Consider the following 21,705-nt stretch of genomic DNA (forward strand, 5'->3'; position numbering starts at 1 on the left):
GCGCAATGTTCACTGACAAAACTTCGTGCTGCATTACTTTTGCGAAGTTTTATCAGTGAAGATAAAGCGAAGATAATATTTTGACACAAATGAAATTTTAATGTTGAAGCGAAACTGGTACTACTTAAATACAGAGGTCCCTTAATGGTACTACTTAAATACAGAAGTACTACTTAAATACAGGTGTTATGTACAAAACATTGTACGTGCAATGACACCCTAATCCTAATTAACCCTAAAACTTGCCCTAACCTTAACCCTAAAAACTAATTCTAAAACTAACCCTCCCCTTCATATCGTTACATAGATGCATCAGGACCTCTGTATTTAAGTGGTGCCGTGAAACTAACGGTTTCTGTGTGTTCTTGAATGGCTTATAAACATCTACGCTGCAATTGTTTTTGTTTCAGCACACAATCTCAGATCAAGTCACTTGCTATGCAAGTACATCTCCATGATTTTTTAAAATCACTGTGGATAAATGCCAGCAATGACCTTCACAGGCTCTCCAATATTTTAATTTCTAAACAGAAACAATCAGGGGTAGGGAGTGAAGTTGTAAAAATTCTTAAGTTCTCAAATCTTTTTATGGCATATAAATGTATTTATGGGGAAAAAATATTGAAAACATCAATACATGCGAGAGTGATAAAGAAACGAGGAGGGTTGTCTTTGGATATGCTAGAAACAACAGCCAAATCGCCCTTAAATCACTTACTTTTCCGCTCTTCCCATGGTTCTGAAGAGCAAAAGGAAATTGGCCAAAATAGGTCTAGAGTGGGATGATAAGGGAGGGGGTGCAAAACAACAAAAAAAAGTTTACAAAACATTTTTCATACAGATGCCCCCCACCCCATCATTTCAAAGTCTGTGGTTTAAAAAAAAAAAAATGAGAAAAATCCCAGAAAAAATTTTCTCCACAATTTTCTTTAAAATCGTAATCTATGTCGTTTGAAAGGGATTTGTATAAATTTTCATTAAAAGATACCCATCTTCCTGAAAGTTATGAGGAAAAAAAGTCAGATCGTGTGAATTTTCTAAAACTCTTCTCTCCACCCCCTCGGAAAAATTCTTTCTCATAAATCCCTATATATATACTCTGAAGCTTAACATCTAAGCAGTATTTTTAGAAAATTTTGTTAAAAAGTATCCATTTTTCTGGATATTATGAGGCAACAAAGTCAGGGGCATATACATCTGTAGTAATGCCCTTTTATTTATACGATTTTTTCATTTCATGTTTATTTCATACATTGTTTGCAATGTTCTCTCTCCCCACCCTTTCTCTCACACACACTGCAAAGCTTACAGAAGGGTTGCTGAAGTAAAATCGCTATGTTGCTTTCAGGGGAAGATAATACTTGACAAACTGCTTTTCCCTCTGTCGTTGGACTACCATGATGCTTGTTTAAAAAAGAGAGATTATGACTGATAAGATAATGAAAACAATACTTACTAAGCAAGTGAGCGCTATTATACAAAGAAATAATTAGACATAAAATATAAAAATTATAAGAATTGGGAATCAAATGGGAAAATATTATCAAGGGGCTAGCAGAAAACCGTCTGGAGGACGGTCTTTCTGCTAGTACTAATGATAATGTGTGCGTGTGTGCTTAAATATATACATATAATGGGCTCCCACACTGTTTCTGTTCAATAAATTTTACATCCAGTAGAAAACACTTGTCCAAGATGTTATGCAGTGGAATCAAACCCAGAATACCATGGTTACAAAGGAAACTTTTTAACCATGCACCTGTAATACTGATACCTTTTATATTTTATCTGTCTTAGCTACTTGACTGTGGGCACCGCTTGAAGAGCTTTTTAGTCAAATGAATCGACCCCAGTTCTTTGCTTCTTTAAGCGTGGTACTTATTCTATCTGTCTCTTCTTGCCAAACTGCAAGGTTACAGGGACGTAAACAAACCAACACCTGTTACCAATTGGTGGTGGAGGATAAATACACACACACACCCATTTATATATATGATGGGCTTCTTTCAGTTTCTGTCAACCAAATCCACTCACAATACTTTGGTAGGCCAGAAGCTATAGTAGAAGACACTTGCCCAAAATGCCATGCAGTGGGACTGAACCTGGAACCATGTGGTCCGAAAGAAATCTTCACACCACAAAGTCACAATTGGCCTAAGGGTATTTCTAGAATCCACAACTAAATCGGGCAGTTACTACACTTCATTCACTGGGGTAGTGGGTTCACGTCCAGCCCTATGAACATTTCTTTAATACGAAAATATGGATGTAATACAGTGTATTAAGATTTGTTAAAGCTTTAACAATGTAATCATACAGTAGCGGAATAATACTGCTGATTACTTGTCTCCTCAGTTTTGTTTTGTGGTTAAGGTTGTTTACTTCTTGATGTAAAGTGAAAAATAATAGATAGAAGAGGTGACATCTGTACAAGGAATATAGCTTTCAGAGATATCGCAAAGAATGTACATTCAGTCCTATCTATGAGGACTTTTATACCATCTAAAAAATAAAATGTCAAAAAAAAAAAAAATTGAAAGAAGTTTATTTCATGAATCCAATCATCTTATAGTTTTCAAAATAATTGTGGCATTTCAATTGGTACTGTTAACAACAACAATAATAACAATGATTTCAAATCTTGGCACAAGGCCAAGAAGTTCAAGGGAGGGGTAAATCAATTACATCGACACCAGCGCTCAACTGGTACTTATTTTATCGATCTCGAAAGGATGAAAGGCAAAGTCAACCTCAGCAGAATTTGAACTCAGAACGTAAAGACAGACGAAATGCTGCTCAGCATTTTGACCAGCATGCTAACGATTTTGCCAGCTCATTACCTTAATAAACACAATAATATATAATAATAATAATAATAATAATAATAATGATGATAAACATAACAACAACATTAATAATAGTTGCAATTTCTGATTCAAGATTTGTTCTCGCCGAGCACTTCAATTGAGTCAGGTTCTCTAGCTTGTGTTGGGTGTTCCCTGTTTTCTTGACCTTGTTTCAACGATTTACTTGCTTCCACCATGAAGTAATATTTTTCCTTGCGCTCCTATCAAATGTAAAACAGTTGAATTTCATGAATGTTTTCAGATAATACAAATATCTCTGAAATAGAATTTAGACTATTTTACTGTTGTTCTTTTTCTTAAAACATATAAACTATAAATTAACAGCTAAGATTTTAATATACAAGTATGCAACTAATTTTCCAGTAACTGATGAAAAGATATTTTAACTTGGACTTAATTATGTGAGGACAATTAAATTTTCCGAAATCATTATTAATTTTTTCGCTATCAATTTTCCATGACAGACATTTATTTATTGACTAGTAACATATCCTAAAAGCAGAAAAGCTCCCTTTGTAGCTCACCATAACAATATGAAGCTGCAAATGTTTATAACCAAATCTAAAACCACATTCTTGCCCCTTAAAGATCCTGTCTTTGTGGAAAGTAAATTAATAGACAACTTAATTTCATTACAGAGAATACAGCATGAAAGACAAAAAGGTAAAAATATTCCTTTCAAAGTTACGTTTCAAGAGGAGTTCTGGTGGGCCCTCATTGATTAGGGTGTGGTATTAAATTTTATTTTAAATGTTTGCTCTTCATATTATAATAATTGAAGTGTTGGGAGAATGTTTCCAACTTTATTGTGCATAAACAAAGGTGTCTCATGAAGATTTAGTAACGAAAATGTTATTTAAAACACAGCAATAGTCTTTTGGGTATTCAACTTTTAATGTGGCAAAAGATAATCTAATAAGGGTCTGGAACAAAGAAAAATGGATGGTATAACTGTATATGATATTAGGTACCACTCTAAGCATTTATGTGACAAAAGTTCACTGGACGGCATTAAAACCACACACCTTTCTCTAAGTATGTCTAGAATTTACTCATTTAGGCAGAAAGCGAAATTCTTAACAATATAACCTCTGCACTTCTAACTGTTGGTTTTAAAGGGAATCAATGACAATAAGTATGTTATGGAACAAACAACTGTAAATATATGGGTATGTTAAAGGATGAACTGCTATATAGGTACAGGGTGGCAGTACAATATAATGGTGTTAGATAAACTAAAGTAATGTAGAATATATTATGGGAGGGACTACTATATAGGTATATTATGGGTTGGATTACTACATGATATGTAAGGAGAACTACTACAAGGGCATGTTTGAGGACAGACTGATAAGTAATTATGTTAGGGAAAGAATTACTATAGAGGCATGTTTAGTGATGAACTACTGTAGAGGTATGTGAGGTAATGAACTACCATATGAGTATGTGAGGGAACACAACAGTTTGACTGCAGTTTGAAGAAGATATGCTGACAGTTAACTGAAGGCAATGACAACAATCATTGTTAGCTTTGTGTCTGTCAGATTCAACAGCACAGAAGTAGGAAATAACAAAAAGCCTCATAGCCAAAACCGCGGACCTACCAAAATATAACTTCAGTAGGAATTGAGGCCCCTCAAGAAGCAATACAAGGGAGCCCGTGAAAAGGAATGTCAACCACATGCAGAGCTGTGAGACATTCTAGAAAAGTAGTTGATCTCTCTCCATAGAGTAGAAGGGCACAGAAGATGAAGTAGAAAAGGGGCAAAACAGCGTGCAGTCTTCCTTTCGAACCACTCTGGTTTTACCAAGAAGCTGCTTGGTGAAGGACGAAACAGTGACTTCGAATGTTCAGCAGCTAAGTGATACATATCCAACACAGTCAGCAAATACATATTCAAAAAAGGAGAACTTGGAAAGCATAAACACATAAAATAACCATTCACAACAAAGTGCCATTATCAATTTGTGAGTTAGTTATTTCAATATGCATTGATGCAGATATGGCAGTGTTGCTAAAAATGTTCACTTGTAACATAACGCAGTGTAGCATCCGAGGCCCGAGTTAGGTGGAGTCAAGATTCAGATGCCAGATCTTTCGGCTGGTCATTCTGTAACATAATACAATATAATTTAGACGGTACTTACTGAATTCAGTTTGTTAGACAGTATTTTGATAGATTCACTTTGAGAAACAATTTTCTTATAGAAATAATAGAGAAACAATCTGAAAAGCAAAAGGAATAAAACTCTATGTAATATATCAATATATCTTGTGTATCTTTATATATATGTATATATATATATATATATATATATATATATATATATATATATATATATATATCGTTTAATCGTTTAACGTCCGCTTTCCATGCTAGCATGGGTTGGACTATATATATATATATTCTCTTACCTCTGCTGGCGACAAAGGGACTCTCACTCAGAGTAAAAGGCAGACTGTATGACGCATGTGTACGAACAGCCATGCTACATGGCAGTGAAACATGGGCTGTGACTGCTGAGGACATGCGTAAGCTCGCAAGGAATGAAGCCAGTATGCTCCGCTGGATGTGTAATGTGAATGTGCATACCCGTCAGAGTGTAAGTATCTTGAGAGAAAAGCTGAACATAAGAAGCATCAGTAGTGGTGTGCAAGAGAGACGATTGCGCTGGTTTGGACATGTGGTGAGAATGAATGAGGATAGCTGCGTGAAAAAGTGCCACTCCCTAACAGTTGAGGGAACCCGTGGAAGAGGTAGGCCCAGGAAGACTTGGGCTGAGGTGGTGAGGCAAGACCTTCGAACATTGGGCCTCACCGAGGTGATGACTACTGACCGAGACCTTTGGAAATGTGCTGTGCGTGAGAAGACCCGGCAAGCCAAGTGAGATCGTTGCCAGGGCCCCTGGACTGGCTCTTGTGCGGGCGGCACATAAAAGACATCATTTCGAGCGTGACCGTTTTCGTGCGGGTGACACGTAAAAGCACCCACTACACTCTCTGAGTGGTTGGCGTTAGGAAGGGCATCCAGCTGTAGAAACTCTGCCAAATTTAGATTGGAGCCTGGTGTTGCCATCCGGTTTAATCAGTCCTCAGTCAAATCGTCCAACCCATGCTGGCATGGAAAGCGGACGTTAAACGATGATGATGATGATGATATATATATATATATACACATATGTATAGCTTTATATACCAATTTCTCTTTATATATCTTTACAGATTATATCTGTAAATAACACAGTAAAGACGCATAATGTATAGTATATAATACACACCAAATCTCATTTTAAGAAATCATTCATATAAATTATGTAAAATATTATGAATGAAACCATTGTTATTGTGTGATTGTTATACTGCCAATAGTTTTTAAAAAATATTAGTGGACTGGCACAGACTATAGAGTGCTGGTCTAAATACCTTGCTTCTGTCCCGCTGAAGTTAACATTGCTCTTCGTGTTTTACAATGTATAAACACCTACTGGTTAAAAACAGGGATTTATTAAATTCGTTTCACCCCTGAACACACCAACCATCATGGCCTTATACAAAAGTTACTTTTATTTACATCCCTTTTGTTTTGTTTTGAAAAAGATGTCTTTTGTTTGAAGTTTTTCATCATCTGATTATTCAAATGTGATGTTGTCACTGGAATATACCAGGCAAAGATCATAATGCCTCTTATTAACTTTAGTACTTCGTTAAGTAGTGTCTCATTAATTTGTATGCAACATTAACTAGTACACCTTACTAACTAGTGTGCCTCATTAATTGTAACAGGTAGTCTTCCTCTAATTTGAACATAGAATGTTTATGTTTGAAAGCCAAAGCCACATGGTAAATTATATTGTTATATTCGATATTGTTGACCATAGGTAATTGCCACAACCAAATAATAATTTATATCTGGTAATGTTGACTAGAGTTTATTTATATTTATAAGACTATATTCCTGAACTCTCTTATAAAACCTACTGAATTTTTCCTGCCCATCACCAGTATTTGACAGGTATTGGCTGTTTAAGAGAAAAGGTAAATTTTTGCCCCTAAAAATTTCATGGAACATTCTAGAACTTTTTAAATAGCTTTTAAAATCTCTGGAATTCAGCTCTCTGAAATTATATATCTTGTTACACCTGAGGGCTAAGTTTATTTAGACCCAAGGATAATTTTCATTGCTTGGTTTATTTTTGTTGTAACCAGAGGCTATTTTACCTCTTTGTATTAAATACTTCAGCTCTCATTTTTCAATAATTTCATTATTTATTCACACACACACATAACTTGCATAGAACAAAATGTACATTATCTATATAAAAATATTTAGTGTTATTAATAAGCAATGCTGAAGATAATTCTTTCTCCTGCTGATTATTCAGCATGTTAATCATAACACAACCACAACCTCATGAACTAGTGTGCCTAATTAATACATGAAAATTTTTAACATTAAAACTGAAACTAAATATATATTTCTAATATAGGCAGAGAAATTTGAATAAAGATGAAATATTTTGTGCTTATGTTATTGATCTTAGTAGGATCTGAACCCAGGACCTAATTGTATGCAAGTAAATATGCATACGTGACATTTTGTTTCGTGTTTTACCGATTCTGCCATCCACGACATTCTAATAAACCATGCATTGCTTAGCAAAGTGTTGAGCCAGTGTTGAAAAAATTAGCAAACTTTCACATTGAAGAGAAGAGAGGGAAATAAAACCATTGAATGAAGCATTCGAATCATGAATGAAAGACATTATTTGTTCCACCGCCATTTCATTTGAAGACAACTTATTAATTTTTAGCAAAACTTTTGATATTTTTGAAAATCTAATTTCTTCAATGTTCACAGTTTAATTAATTCTTCTTATTGTATTTTCCGTATTTTTTGCTATTTATCAACAGAAACACAAATTTTAGGTCCTGTTTGATAAATTGTCTTGTGATTTTGACTACTACATCTCTTACTGTCTACCATTTTCCCATATTGTGAAAAAATGCTTTTTGGATTTTGTCATAGGACAGGTAGTATATCTGATTACTATTGATTCTTAAAAATACTGTTGATTACCTAATGAACAAAACTTGTTTTTCTCTGTGCGAAGTACTGACAAGGTGAAGTGGCTATAATAATGCATGTGAAACGTAAATGAATGTTGATTGACAATGAACAGTTGCAATTCAATAGCAAAATTGTAAAGGCATACGATAAAGATTTTTTTAAAGTTAATCAGATCTATCAGCCATGGCCCACAATATATTGTAAGAAGATCAAAAGCAGAAATGAGATACAGAAAAAAATATTCTACTTACAGTAATACTATGATCATTGTGAGAACAAAGGCTCCCGATGTAAGAAAACTGATTGTTATTGCTGCTGAAATAGGCCAGAACTCCAAGGTAACTGTTAAAATTTCATACATGTATTTATAAATACGGAATGGACCACAACTTCGGGATGGTGGAACTCTGCAATAAATAATAAAAATATTTTGTGACAAAGGGTCAAATATCTAGTTGCAGTAGAAAGGAGATTCTGTTTATCCCATTTAATCAAATAGCACCCGGATTGCTAGAAATAACAACCAATTCTCCATCATTTTAAATAAGGAGTGCAGAATTGTAGGATGAGATAGATGAGATAGTCATTGCTAGAATTTCTTTGACTGTAATTCTTACTCAATCAAGATTGACAAAGCTCATAAAAATTAAATGCTAAGTCTACTTTGGCAATAATTTTCCTAGAATGTATGTGGAATATAAATACTGTCACTCTAGTCAAGTACTATTCAACTGCTACACTTGAGTGTCATTCTGCAGTCATACCATTATCTGCTCACTGCTACTTGGCTATCACATTCCACTGTCAAACCATTGTCACTCACTTCTACACTCCACTACTGTTTCATTGTTACACTCTACTCTCATGTTCTAGTCCCACATTCTATCACCTCTCCAATGCCCCTCCACCACATTCTGTTTCCACTCCACTGTCACACCATTACCACATTCTATTTCCATGCCACTATCACACCATTACCACATTCTATTTCCACTCCACTGTCACACCATTACCACATTCTATTTTCACTCCACTGGCACCCCATTGCCACTCTCAAATTCTGTTTCCTCTCTGCTGCCATGTGAGAGTGTTCACTGTAAAATTAATTTCTAAACTTTACCACAAAGACATTCATTGTAAGAAAAGGTTAAGGTCTTTGTAATCAACATGATTAGTGTTGTTGGTATTTAGCTTATGATGAGCAAAAATTAAAAAAAAAACAACCTAAAACCCACCTCAGCAGGATTTGAACCTACAATGTAAACGACTGTAACATTTTATCTGACATGTCTCTTCTCTAGTGGTGACAGTCAATTTTTAACATTGATTCAGAGTTATGTAATGCTTAATATCAGGTTGTGAAGATATATTTTCACTGTAGCCTCTGTAAATATTTTTCATTTAAATAAGAAAACTACTTTTCTTAAATCACCATCCCTTTAAAATCTACACTTAATTTACAGTTCTCCCAAATTTAAGGTGACACAGTCAATAGAAAATGATTGAAGAGAAAGACTATCAAATGCCAACTAGCATTGATTCTATTATTCTGTTTGGAAAAAATATTGACAAAACTTTTTACAAAGTAATTTATCTATAAATGAAACAAGTTAAGAAGATAAATACATTTCAGATGCAAACTATTTTTAAGCATAATTACTATCTATCATTCAACTACAACTGTAGTAGAATAATATTCTTAAGGCTGCAATTTACTCACATGCAGCATCTTTCAAAGTCTGTTGCTAATTCAGTTCTTAACCAAATTAAAGACTGTTAACATTTTTAAAGCGGACTGGTCCCTAGCTATATTTTGGCATAAAAGAATTGAGTAATAAATACAAGTAATAACTTGTAATAAAATTTTTAGTTTTAATAAAAGCTAATATTTTCTAACTCTAAATATTTATTTGAAATTTTATCCTTAGCTGCAATATTTTAAGTAAAAATTTTTTGGTTCTGTACTTTACTAGATGTAATAAATTGTCCTGAACTTTTCAAAGTGTAACAACTTGTCCTGTAATTTTTCAGGTTTACAATGTTAAGAATATTATTTCTCTTGCTCACCATGTAATATATACTAGTGACAGAGACAGTATTAATACCGAGAGCTAATATTTATCCCTTCTAAATGTGGATGTTCTCTTAGAACAATTTATACAGTGGCAGATACCATGAGAATTTCTTGCACAGTTGTCTACCGTAGTATAAAAGAACGCCCACTTTTAAGTGAGGATAAATAATCACTATCAATGAAACATGGTACATCATAGGATAATAGTGCAGTGAATGAAATAGGCAAACCAGCTTCAATTCCCGGTTAAAAGTAATTTTTGCATTTTACGTTGCTAATGCCAAGAATCCAACCAACACGTTTTCAGTATTATTACCAACAACCTTTTGCTGAGGTCGACTTTATCGTTCATCCGGATCTTTTTTAAAACGGGGGCCACATTTTTCATTAACGAAACACTTTGAAACTTGGAACACTGGTAGAATGTGTCATATAAAACATCTTTTTCTCTTAGTCTTCTTAAAAAAAAAAGAAATCCATAAATTATTCCATGTTAAAGTTGTCGTATTTCTGTAATTTCAACCAATCACTGACGTCCATTCAGCCGATATACATTAAGTGCCGACTACATAAACAAACGATTCTGAAACAATTAACCCTAACCCTAAACCTAACTCTAACCCTAACCCTAACCTTAGGGTTAGGGTTAGGGTTAGGGTTAGGGTTAGGGTTAAAGCAAATTTAAAATGAAAAAAGCAAATAAAACGAAGGTATGGAGATTAAATACGCCTTACATCGCTTAGTGAGCCAAAGGAGTAAATGTAAACAACTGAATACTTGTCAGTGATTGGTTGAAATTATCGAAATAAGACAATTTTTTACATGAAATAAATTCGAATACAAAAATATTTTTCTGTTCTATAACACAAAATAGATACGAAGTTTGAAAGTCTTTCGCTACCAAAAACACTACGTAAAACATTAATGAAAAATGTGGCCCCCGTTTTAAAAAAGATCCGTTCATCCTTTTGGAGTGAACGAAATAAGTACCAGATACGTACTGGGGTAGATGTAATTGACTAGCCCCTCCCCCAAATTCTCAGACCTTGAAAAGATTATTAGCAACAGTCAAGTGATATATATATGAATGTGCATGCTCCAATTTTAGTCAGCGAGGTTCATGTACTACAATTTCAAGCAACGTTGTAATACAAGCATCATTTGGACATCTCTGAAATGTATTTCCTTAATGCCAGCACGCACGAAATACACACTCTTGTACACTGCATATACCATGACCAATATTGCATTCCTACATCGACTAACACAAACATTATTATCATCAGCGTCCATTACTATCACTGCTATCTCTCAGTCCCTCAGTTTTTGTCCTACAACTGTCAGAGCCAACACAAAAATTCTTTTCTACTCTAAGCACAAGGCCCGAAATATTTACACAACTAGTGCTTAATATATCGATCCCAAAAGGATGAAAGGCAAAGTCGATCTCGGCGGAATTTGAACTAACAACGTAAAGACAGACTAAGCATTTCGCCTGGCGTTCTAACGTTTCTTATTTCTTTACTGCCCACAAAGGGCTACACACAGAAGGGACAAACAAGGACAGACAAACGGATTAAGTCGATTATATCGACCCCAGTGCGTAACTGGTACTTATTTAATCGACCCCGAAAGGATGAAAGCAAAGTCGACCTCAGCGGAATTTGAACTTAGAACGTAGTGGCAGACGAAATACCACTAAGCATTTTGCCCGGTGTGCTAACGTTTCTTATTTCTTTATTGTCCACAAGGGGCTAAACGTAGAGGGGACAAACAAGGACAGACAAAGGGATTAAGTCGATTGCATCGACCCCAGTGCGTAACTGGTACTTAATTTATCGACCCCGAAAGGATGTCGACCTCGGCGGAATTTGAACTGAGAACGTAACGGCAGACGAAATACCGCTGACCATTTCGCCCGGCGTGCTAACTTTTCTGCCAGCTCGCCGCCTAGAGCCAACGCAAAAATTAATGAAACAATATGATATACTTACTTGCAAATAACATAACCTATTGGAAGGCAGCATAGGAAGAAAGACACCATCAGTACTGAAGCAAATAAAGACTGTGACTTAGATGCTTTGTACGGTTTCACAGAGGCGGCACACCAATGTAAGGCTGATAACTGTAGACATATAAAGTTATATACATATTAACTTCCATACATACATGCATGCGTGTACAAACAAACAAACATACATACATACCTACGTCACACAAAAATTAAAAACAATAAACAAATCAAATAATTAGGAGGTTGCAAAACATGTAAACGCATGTCATCTTTCCCCACGAACCCAAGTTCAGCCATATTTTGCTCTAGGCGGGTTGGTTCATATACTATTACTACAATGATAATCTTTTTTACTACAGGCACAATACCTGAAACTTGTAGGGGAAGGGGGCCAGTTGATTAGATCAATCCAGTACGCAACTGGTGCTTAATTTATCGACCCTGAAAGGGATGAAAGGCAAAGTCGACCTCGGCGGAATTTGAACTCAGAACGTAGCGACAGACGAAATACCGCTAAGCATTTCGCCCGGCGTGCTAATGATTCTGCCAGCTCGCCGCATTCGTTACTTCAATAATGATAGATATAAAACTGAAACTGCATCTTTGGCGTTGGATTTGCAAATTATTTATCAAAGGTCCATCGATGTCCTGTTTCTCTTGTCTTTTTCCAACCACATTGGTGTCCAGCTGTAAAACCACAGGGAACAATAGACTCCTAACTGCTGGTTCAACACTCTTCTCGGAGTGTGACAATCTGATGTACAACCTGCAGTTTCATGCGATTACTGGCCATCTCGCTTTGGTCTGTCACTAGGTACTAATCACAAACAGTTGTACTCGTGTTCTACATGCGCTTACCATTATAATCCAATGATGAACATATGTCTCTTTATGGTGATTTGTAATTTGTAATTCATTTGTAATTCCATTTATTGCAGTGGTTCCCAACTGGGGACCATATGACCCTTCGGGGTTCATATAAGATATTGCTGCTAGAATTTATCTCCAAAAACTGGTTATACTTCCACAATGCACAAAATATTTTAATAATTATTTTTAGATAATTCCTAACAATATTTAATTTTAAAAATATAATAGGATTTCTTTAACATCGAATGGCACAAGGATGCACCCGAGTTAAATAGGAATCAAAGGCCAAAAACTGGTTGAGAAACACTGATCTACTGAAAGATACGACGATGGAAAATTGGCGACACGTGTAGATCTAGCCAGTGGCAAGGTTCGAGTTCAAGTCGAAAACTTTACAAAACTTTGATCGGGGAACTGCTTATTCTACAAAACGAACTGATCAATCCATTGAAAGTTACAACTTTTGACCGATCTATGTTTGACCGATCTATGTTTAAAACAACTCTACATTGGGACTGAATAATCTTTTGAGAAGTTACATCAGAACGTCAAAAATACCATTGACGACGAAGAAGCACAAGGAGAGGATAATCATCTAAGAAGACGGAGTCATCACCACAAACACGCACGCACGCACGCACGCACGCACACACACACACACATACACACACACACACACACACACACGAAATGTTTAATAATTCATTGTCAAATATTTCACTTACCTTTTTCAAATAGAAAGTGATAAATATTGATATCAGTACCATACATGTAATTAAAGGAGCAAAGAAGAAACCAAGCCTGTAGAGAAAGAGAAAAAGAAAGGTATTTTCACATTTAATTTCATAATGGAACTCATAAGTACGAGGGAGTGCTGAAAAGTTCCGGGTTTTAAGGGTATCGCGAAAGAGTAGAACTGTTGCCTTTATAGGGGAGGTAGGACAACTATTTAGGTGAAGATATCCCCAAAAATCACATGTCTTCCTCTATTTTGCAGATTTAACGCATGATGACAGCTCCTACGGTGGATTTTGGTAAAACTGAAGCACGAGCGGCCATGAAGTTCTTCTTTTTGCAAGGCAAAGGAACGGTGGAAATCTATGGCGGGATGAAGGAATACTTGAAGGATGGCTGCCCATCTTACCCCACAGTGAAAATCTGGGTGTTAAGGTCTCAGACTGGTCATTTCGAGGTCAGGATGGCCAACTTCCGCCACCATAGAGGAGAAAGCTGACGCTGTGCACGTCATGATTCTCGAGGATCGCCAGATTTCAGCTAAAGTCATAGCTGAGACTAGGGATTTTCACTTACCTTTTTCAAATAGAAAGTGATAAATTCTGACATAAGTACCATACATATAATTAAAGGAACAAAGAAGAAACTAAGCCTATAATTCATTTACAACGTTCTGGTGATGAGAAAGCTTTCCACTGCGGAAATCTGAGCCGTTTTTGCAGGACAATGCACCAGCACACACAACACATGAAACTCTGTGGAAAATACGCAACCTTGGCTTCGAATTGGTAGACCACCCACCTTACTCTCCTGACTTGGCCCCCTCCGACTCAAGCTACAATTGAAGAAACATCTCAAGGAAACAAAGTCTCACTTCGATTCGAAAGTGATCGCTACTACAACGACCTGGTTGGAGGCCCAATCTTCCGAGTTCTTTTTACTGGGCTTAGAAAAACTGACGGACCGCTGCAATCTGAGAGGGGGACATGTTAAATAAACTCATAACTAACAGATCCTCCTGTATTTTCTTTTACCCAAACCGAGAACTTTTCAGCATCCCTCGTATGAAGCAGAAAGAAAGCCTAGTCGGATATCTGTTGATTGTACTGTTAAGAAAGAAACTCCGACACACACACACACACACACACTTATATATTTGGAATTTCTTTTAATATAATATTCTATACACAGTCATACACACCCGCGCGCGCGCGTATCTCAATTAAATATAAGGATAAAATCTATATAAGATTTTATCTAGTAGCCAGCGTGTAAAACCAATTAGGGCAAAGAAATTAATACTAAGTATATAATTTTTAAAAATACATTATTACATTAAGAGCTGTTACTATAAGTAAAGCCACACGGTGGAAAGGGACGCTAAAGTCAAACTACTTTATAAAAATATACACGCGCTGAAGTCGAGGAAATGAACAAAGAAAGAAATTCTTTTAAAATGGTTCAGTTGCATATCGAAACGATTTTATATTTTTGGTTATGTTTGCACTGACGAGTGGAGAGAGTGTTACAGTGTTGACCGTGAAATCGTTTCGATATTCAACTGAACCTTTTTAAAAGAAGTTTTTCTTTGTTCATTTCCTCGGCTTCAGCGCGTGTGTATATTTTGATAAAGTAGTTTGACTTTAGCGTCCCTTTCAAGCGTTTGGCTTTACTTTTAGTAACAGCCCTTAATGTAATAATTATATATATAACCATTCACATACATACATCGTGTGTGTATGTGTGTGTGTGTTTATGTGTATGCATGTGCGTGTGTGTGAGTGTGTAGTATATTCCTTTGCTCGATGTGATTTATTCCATTAATATTCCAAATTTCTTATTCATATGCGTATGTATGTCCAGATTCGAAGCTTTGTACACGAACTATATAAGCATAGCTTACCAGCATAAAGATTGGACGTAAACGAGATCAAGTACGTTCTGGGGAACATTGAACTGTGGCTGCGGTAGTAATTTGAATTTTAGTTTTCTCGCCAGTAGCCTGCAACAAATGGAGATTTGGAAATATAATCATAAGAATAAAAGGAGTTGACTTTATTCACTTTCACACACTGCGCCTCTCATATTCATATGCATGGATGAGCTGATCAGCACTATTGATATTTCTCTTCTAAATCTGATACATCTCAACAGGAGTAGAAATTTATCGTGACGTGACTCGTGGTGGTCAGTGTCTGCAGGACATGATTATCTATAATAATTGACAGAAAGAGTACAGAGAAATTGCCGTAGAAAGTAGAAAGTCTAAAGTTTCGGACCGAGTCCTTCTTCAAGGTAAAATTGACAGATAGTCACCTCTTCATGAAATGCTGTATATGACTAGTTGTATGCACTATCAACTAAAATTCTCGGTTTCAAAATTACAGGGCACCAAAGATCGATTAGACAAGAGTAACAGAGGGAGATAATCCAGTTCCTTATCAGAAACAAATAGATCTGCAAGTTGTTCTAATAGCTTCAACTCGTACTTTAAAAGCATAAACACCTCAATGGCTGAGGTGTAAAGACTTTTTCATGTTATGCGAGATAACTAGCACAACACGCTTTCTGCAGATATACAAATTGCTGCAGGCAAATATAACAATAGAAAACTTTATAGTTTCTTAAAGCACACGTTTGAACTAAAGACGAATGAGTTGATGAATGTACGAGTCGGCAGCCAAGCAAACTTCTTTTTTCTGTTAACCACTCCTATTATGATGCGTTTGTGTACATTTTTCTTATATGTTGTCTCACCGCTTCCCTATTTCAATCACTACAATAAACGATAAGATGAAATACAGAATTACGATTCAATAAATTTCAGCTTCTACTAAAATATACACACTCTCCTTTATATATTGAGTACATTTCCTTGTTTGTAAATACAATTGTTCATCAAGACTAACACACACACACACACACACACACACACACACACACACACACACACACACACACACACACACATACACACACACACACACACACACACAATCTTCACTTGTTTTTGCACTATCTAAACAAAATCCTCTTATGATTAAACATACATACATTTATATATACAAATGTATGTATGTGTGTTTAATCGTAAGAAGTTTTAGTTTAGATTGTGCAAAAACAAGTGGAGATTATTCTCTATTTTACAATTCAATTTGAAACAACACCAGAAGGAAGGAAGCAGTTACATTGATGGTCTGTGTACAGGAGAGTAAGGAGTGACACAAACACAACAACTGCAGCCGAAAGTTTGTGAAAGATGGTCATCAAGAAAAAACCACTATGTGAGAGAGACAACCACCACCACAACAACATCAATAACCCCGAAGAAGATGTCATTCCCAGGCCGCCGACGCCGCAGCCACCACCACCACCACCACCACAATAACAGCTGTGTTAACTGAGAGAAAAGAGAGACATCAGTACGGCAAAAACAACAAAATAAAGAAGGACAGACCCAATCATGATAGCGACAGAGTAACGGCGAAGAACAAATATAAAGAAGAGGGACGACTCCACTATAAAAAACATTAACATGTTAAAGAAGAGGAATGAATGATGCTAAAAGGAGAGGAAGGAGAGACCACCACCACCACAACAACAATGTAAAGAAGAAGAAAGGAAGTCGTCGCTTCCACAAGAAAGAGAGAGGAAAGAGAGGCACATGACACGTTCTATAAAATCCACATTAGTAATTCCAATCTCTTCCGTTATAAAGAATATAATAAATTTGACATTAAAGTTTGCAATAAAACAACCTCGCCCAGCCGACCATGTACAAGTCTGCACATGTAACGTTGTTTGATTTCCCAAAGTCAGATAAGACATGCACACACATCTGTTGGCATGTGTAATCATTTAGATGTATCACAGCTTAATTTGTAAATACTCCATGTTTCTTTTTATGCGATTTGTTTGAGGTTCTTTCTTCTGTATAATTCATATTTCTTCTTTCAAGAACTGCGGTCATGTTATTAAGTATAGACTAAAATCTTCGCACCATCTATCGTTTGCGTCATTATACACTCTCCGTTGTCAGTGATTAAATACCTCACTTAGGTGAACTAAAATTGTAAAAATTGCACTGCTTAAGTTCAAGTGCACTATATATATATATATATATATATATATATATATATATATATGTGTGTGTGTGTGTGTGTGTGTGTGTGTGTGTGTGTGTGTGTGTGTGTGTATATATATATATATATATATATATATATGTATGTATGTATGTATGCACACGCATACATACACTACACGCGCATGTGAGTGAGCAATCGGAAGAAAGTACCACACAAGACAATCTGTTGGAGTTACATATATTTAATAACAGTTTGACTCGGCTCCACATTACTTACAGTTTCGTGGGCGAAGGGGACGCCTACATGATCAGTTGTTTGGAACAGAGAGGAGATGATGTAAAAGAAATTTAGAAGCTTCTAGGTGTAAGGCCTCAACTGGTCGCTTCTGGTCATGTGGTTGTTATGCTATCATCCTGGCGCAGACAGGATGTTGGCATCCCTTTTGTTGGCATTCAACAGAATAGCACCATCAACGACACCTGTTCTTTTCAACGGGTACTGCACGTGTTAGGATAGAATGTTGGTGTCAATCAGTTAATTACTCATCATTCCATAGGTTGTGGTATTTTAGCGTGACCAACATGAGTAGACTCTAATCTCCAAAACAGCGAGAATTTGTGTCTTCTGCTTTGCGTATGGACCTGCTAGTCCTAGGGTAGTATATTAGATTTATCAGCGGCGACAAGATTGAACTTCATTAACAGGGCTTACATTAGGTGACAGCAATAAAGTGGATACTACATGCTGGTGGCGTATGTGCAGTTTCTCATGGAGGCAGAATTATCAATTACGAGCTTCAGGCAAGTAAAGAGGGTATCTGTCAAAGATACTTCAGGTAATATTGGGAAGACATTTTCAGGGTTGTGAAGTCTCTAGATGAAGCGGAACAAGGAGGTAGTGTTTTCCCTATCCCTACATCAGAAAAACGTGTTGCATGTAATTTTCTTTTAAGTCATCGATTTAAAGGAAGCGTGTTGATACCATTGTATAGCATGAGGTCAGTTTTATAGACAACGGCCCTTGAAAAGTAAGATTTTTCCAACTGGTAGTTGATAGGATTTCGGCAGTTTCAGTTTGAAGAGAAAAGTGAAGCGGTTTGGGTGCGTGTCTGCGTCTGTTGTAGCGTACAATATTGGAAGCAATAAGTGTTTCAGTCGTTCGATCAATTAAACTCTTTGAATTAGCATGTTGCAGAATATTCCACAAAACATGTAGCTTTAATTCTCATAGATAATCAGCTGTGGTACAGTGTAACATGACTGTATCCTTTGAATTACTGTTATAATCCATCAAATCGGCTTTCACGTAGTTTCCATCTACGTAATTGTACTCACAACGCTTGGTTTGACCCGAAATCTTTTCTTATCGAGAACGCCCTGTTGCAGAATCGAAACCGAACCTCATGATTGTTGTTGTTGTTGTTGTTATTAATATTATTATTATTATTATTATTATCATTATTATTATTATTATTATTATTGTTATTATTAAGGCAGTGAGCTAGCAGAATCGTTAGAACGCCAGGAAAAAAATTTGCGGTATTTCATCTGCCGCTACGTTCTGAGTTAAACCTTTACCGAGGTCGACTTTGCCTTTTATCCTTTCGTGGTCGATAAATTGAATACCAGTGCAACACTGGGGTCGATGTAATCGACTCGTCCCCCTCCCTAAAATTTCAAGACCTTGTGCCTTCAGTAGAAAGGATAATAATAATAATAATAATAATAATAATAATAATAATAATAATAATTATTATTATTATTATTATTATTATTATTATTATTATTATTATTATTATTATTATTATTATTATTATTATTATTATTGTTGTTGTTGTTGTTGTTATTAAGGCAGTGAACTGGCAGAATCGTTAGCAAGCCGGGCGAAATGCTTAGCGGTATTTCGACTGCCGCTACGTTTTGAGTTCAAATTCCCCCGAGGTCGACTTTGTCTTTCATCCTTTCGGGGTCAATAACTTAAGAATCAGTCGAGTACTGGGGTCGATGTGATTGACTGTTCCCCTCCCCAGAAATTCCAGGCTTCGTGCCTATAGTAGAAGGGATTATTATCATCATCATCATCATCATCATCATCATTTTAATTATTAAGGCGGCGAGCTGGCAGAATCGTGCTATTTTCTGCAAGTGCTCCACCCTTATTGCAGCCCCCATTTGTTCCATGTACTTCTCGAGGTTTTACTCACTGTTCACACGGCTCAGACAATTATTGGTACCACTACTACCTTTTTCATCGACCACAACTGCTTTATCTCCCAAGCTAACTTGTCATACTTATCGACTTTTCTTTCTTCCTTATCGCATACCCTGTCAGCTGGGCATGCTATTTCTATGATCCAGCATAGTTTCCTTTCTTTCTAAATTTCTGCTCTAATGCTGTGTTCGCATCCAATAAGTCTTCTTCCTCCTCTTTTTCTTGGTACATATAGTCTGTCTGTGTCACTTTTTGGGTGGAGTGACCCATATCTAGTTAGCAAATTCCTTGTCTTTCTGTCTAAGCTGTTTAGTTCGTCTACTGTCCATGCGATTACCCCTACTCCATATCTAAGGAGTGAAACCGCCCAGGTGTTGATAGCTTCAATCTTATTCCGTCTGTTTAATTTCGACTAAGGATCAGTCTCAGTCTGCGCAAGTACTCCACCTTGAATTTTTCTGTTATTTCTTTCTCCATCAATTTATCCCTTTCCAAAATCCCCAAGTACTTATAACCCGTCTCTTCTATCTGCTTTATAACCTCCCCCGACGGTATCGATAGCCCATCCATACATTTGATTTTGCTTCTCCTTCAAGACTAACGCTCCACACTTTCTCAGTCCGAACTCCATTCTGATATCAGCACGGAAAATATACCCTGTATCAACGAGGGAAGCGACTTGGGCTTCATCTTTACCATAAAGTTTGAGGTCATCCATGAATAAGAAATGGTTGACTTTTTGTTGGCGGCTTTTGAATACATACCCAGCTTTTGCTTTTCTCAGAATCAGTGTTAGTGGTATCAAGCACAGTACAAAGATCAGTGGGGACAGGCAGTCCCTCCTGATTTCTACTGCCCCTAAACTTCTTCCGTATGCTATCAGGTCCCTCCTCCAATTCGCCCTACTTTTTCCAAGCAATCGCTCAATATTCGATGCAATACCAAATAAGTTCATACATTCCATTATCCAAGAGTGTGGTACGCCTTACGATAGTCGATCCATGACATGGCAAGATTACCTTTCCTCCTCTTGCAGTCTCTAAGTACAGTTTTGTCTATCAGGAGTTGATCCTTGGTACCTCTACACTTGCGCTTGCAACCCTTCTGCTCATGTGGTAGGACTCCATTTTTTCCAGATGTTTGTACATTGACTCTGCGAGTATTCTAGTTAATAATTTCCACATAAGTGACAAACAGGATATCGGCCTGTAACTGTCTACTGTATTGCCTTTTTCGATGTTTTTCAGACACAGTACTGTCCTACCCAATGTCAACCACTCTGGTGTTACTTGATCGGCATTTAAGAAGGTGTTGAGTTGCGCAGCTATTCGTACATGACATTCACTAAATCTTTTGATCCAGTAGCCTTGAACTCCAGATGTCACTCCAAAACTTTTGACTTTCATTGTTATCTGGTATCAAATTTTCATCTGTACACTCTCCACTTTTCTTTATAGAATCTCTTCTGATTTACTCTGAATAACTTATTCTGGTGGTAACCCTTCATTATTTGGTCGTATCTTACCATCTTTGCTTTCTTTGCAACGAGGCGCCATTTCAGTTCCTCCATTATCACTTTCAGGCCCTTTCTTTCACAGAAATTTCCTTCGAGAGTATATCTAACCCAGCTGTATTCTTTTTTTCCACCATGGGTCTTTTCTTTTGACACTCCCGTTATATTTCTTTTTCTTGATATCAACACCCACATTTTCTGCTATAACAATACTTACTTCCATAATCAAATGATTTGTTTCTGTGATGTTGTTCGTTCTGATGTATT

The 21,705-nt window shown here is 36.4% G+C and overlaps 1 protein-coding gene across 2 annotated transcripts in view; it reads right to left on the reverse strand.

Annotated features, from left to right (window-relative positions):
• Positions 1–2,803: 2,803 nt before the first annotated feature.
• LOC106883978 (transmembrane channel-like protein 7) overlaps positions 2,804–21,705 on the reverse strand; it is a 141,887-nt gene continuing 122,985 nt past the window's right edge. For both annotated transcript variants that reach the window (XM_014935137.3, XM_089355230.1), the window contains exons 12-17: positions 15,533–15,631; positions 13,620–13,695; positions 12,005–12,135; positions 8,188–8,343; positions 5,016–5,094; positions 2,804–3,067 (exon numbers count right to left, since the gene is read on the reverse strand). In XM_014935137.3, the coding sequence (XP_014790623.1) occupies positions 2,936–3,067; positions 5,016–5,094; positions 8,188–8,343; positions 12,005–12,135; positions 13,620–13,695; positions 15,533–15,631 (673 nt within the window). In that variant the 3' untranslated portion in view covers positions 2,804–2,935. The remainder of the gene's footprint in view (positions 3,068–5,015; positions 5,095–8,187; positions 8,344–12,004; positions 12,136–13,619; positions 13,696–15,532; positions 15,632–21,705) is intronic.

The sequence above is a fragment of the Octopus bimaculoides genome, chromosome 7, assembly GCF_046866305.1.
Source record: "Octopus bimaculoides isolate indiv1 chromosome 7, ASM4686630v1, whole genome shotgun sequence".
Taxonomy (NCBI): Eukaryota; Metazoa; Mollusca; class Cephalopoda; order Octopoda; family Octopodidae; genus Octopus; species Octopus bimaculoides.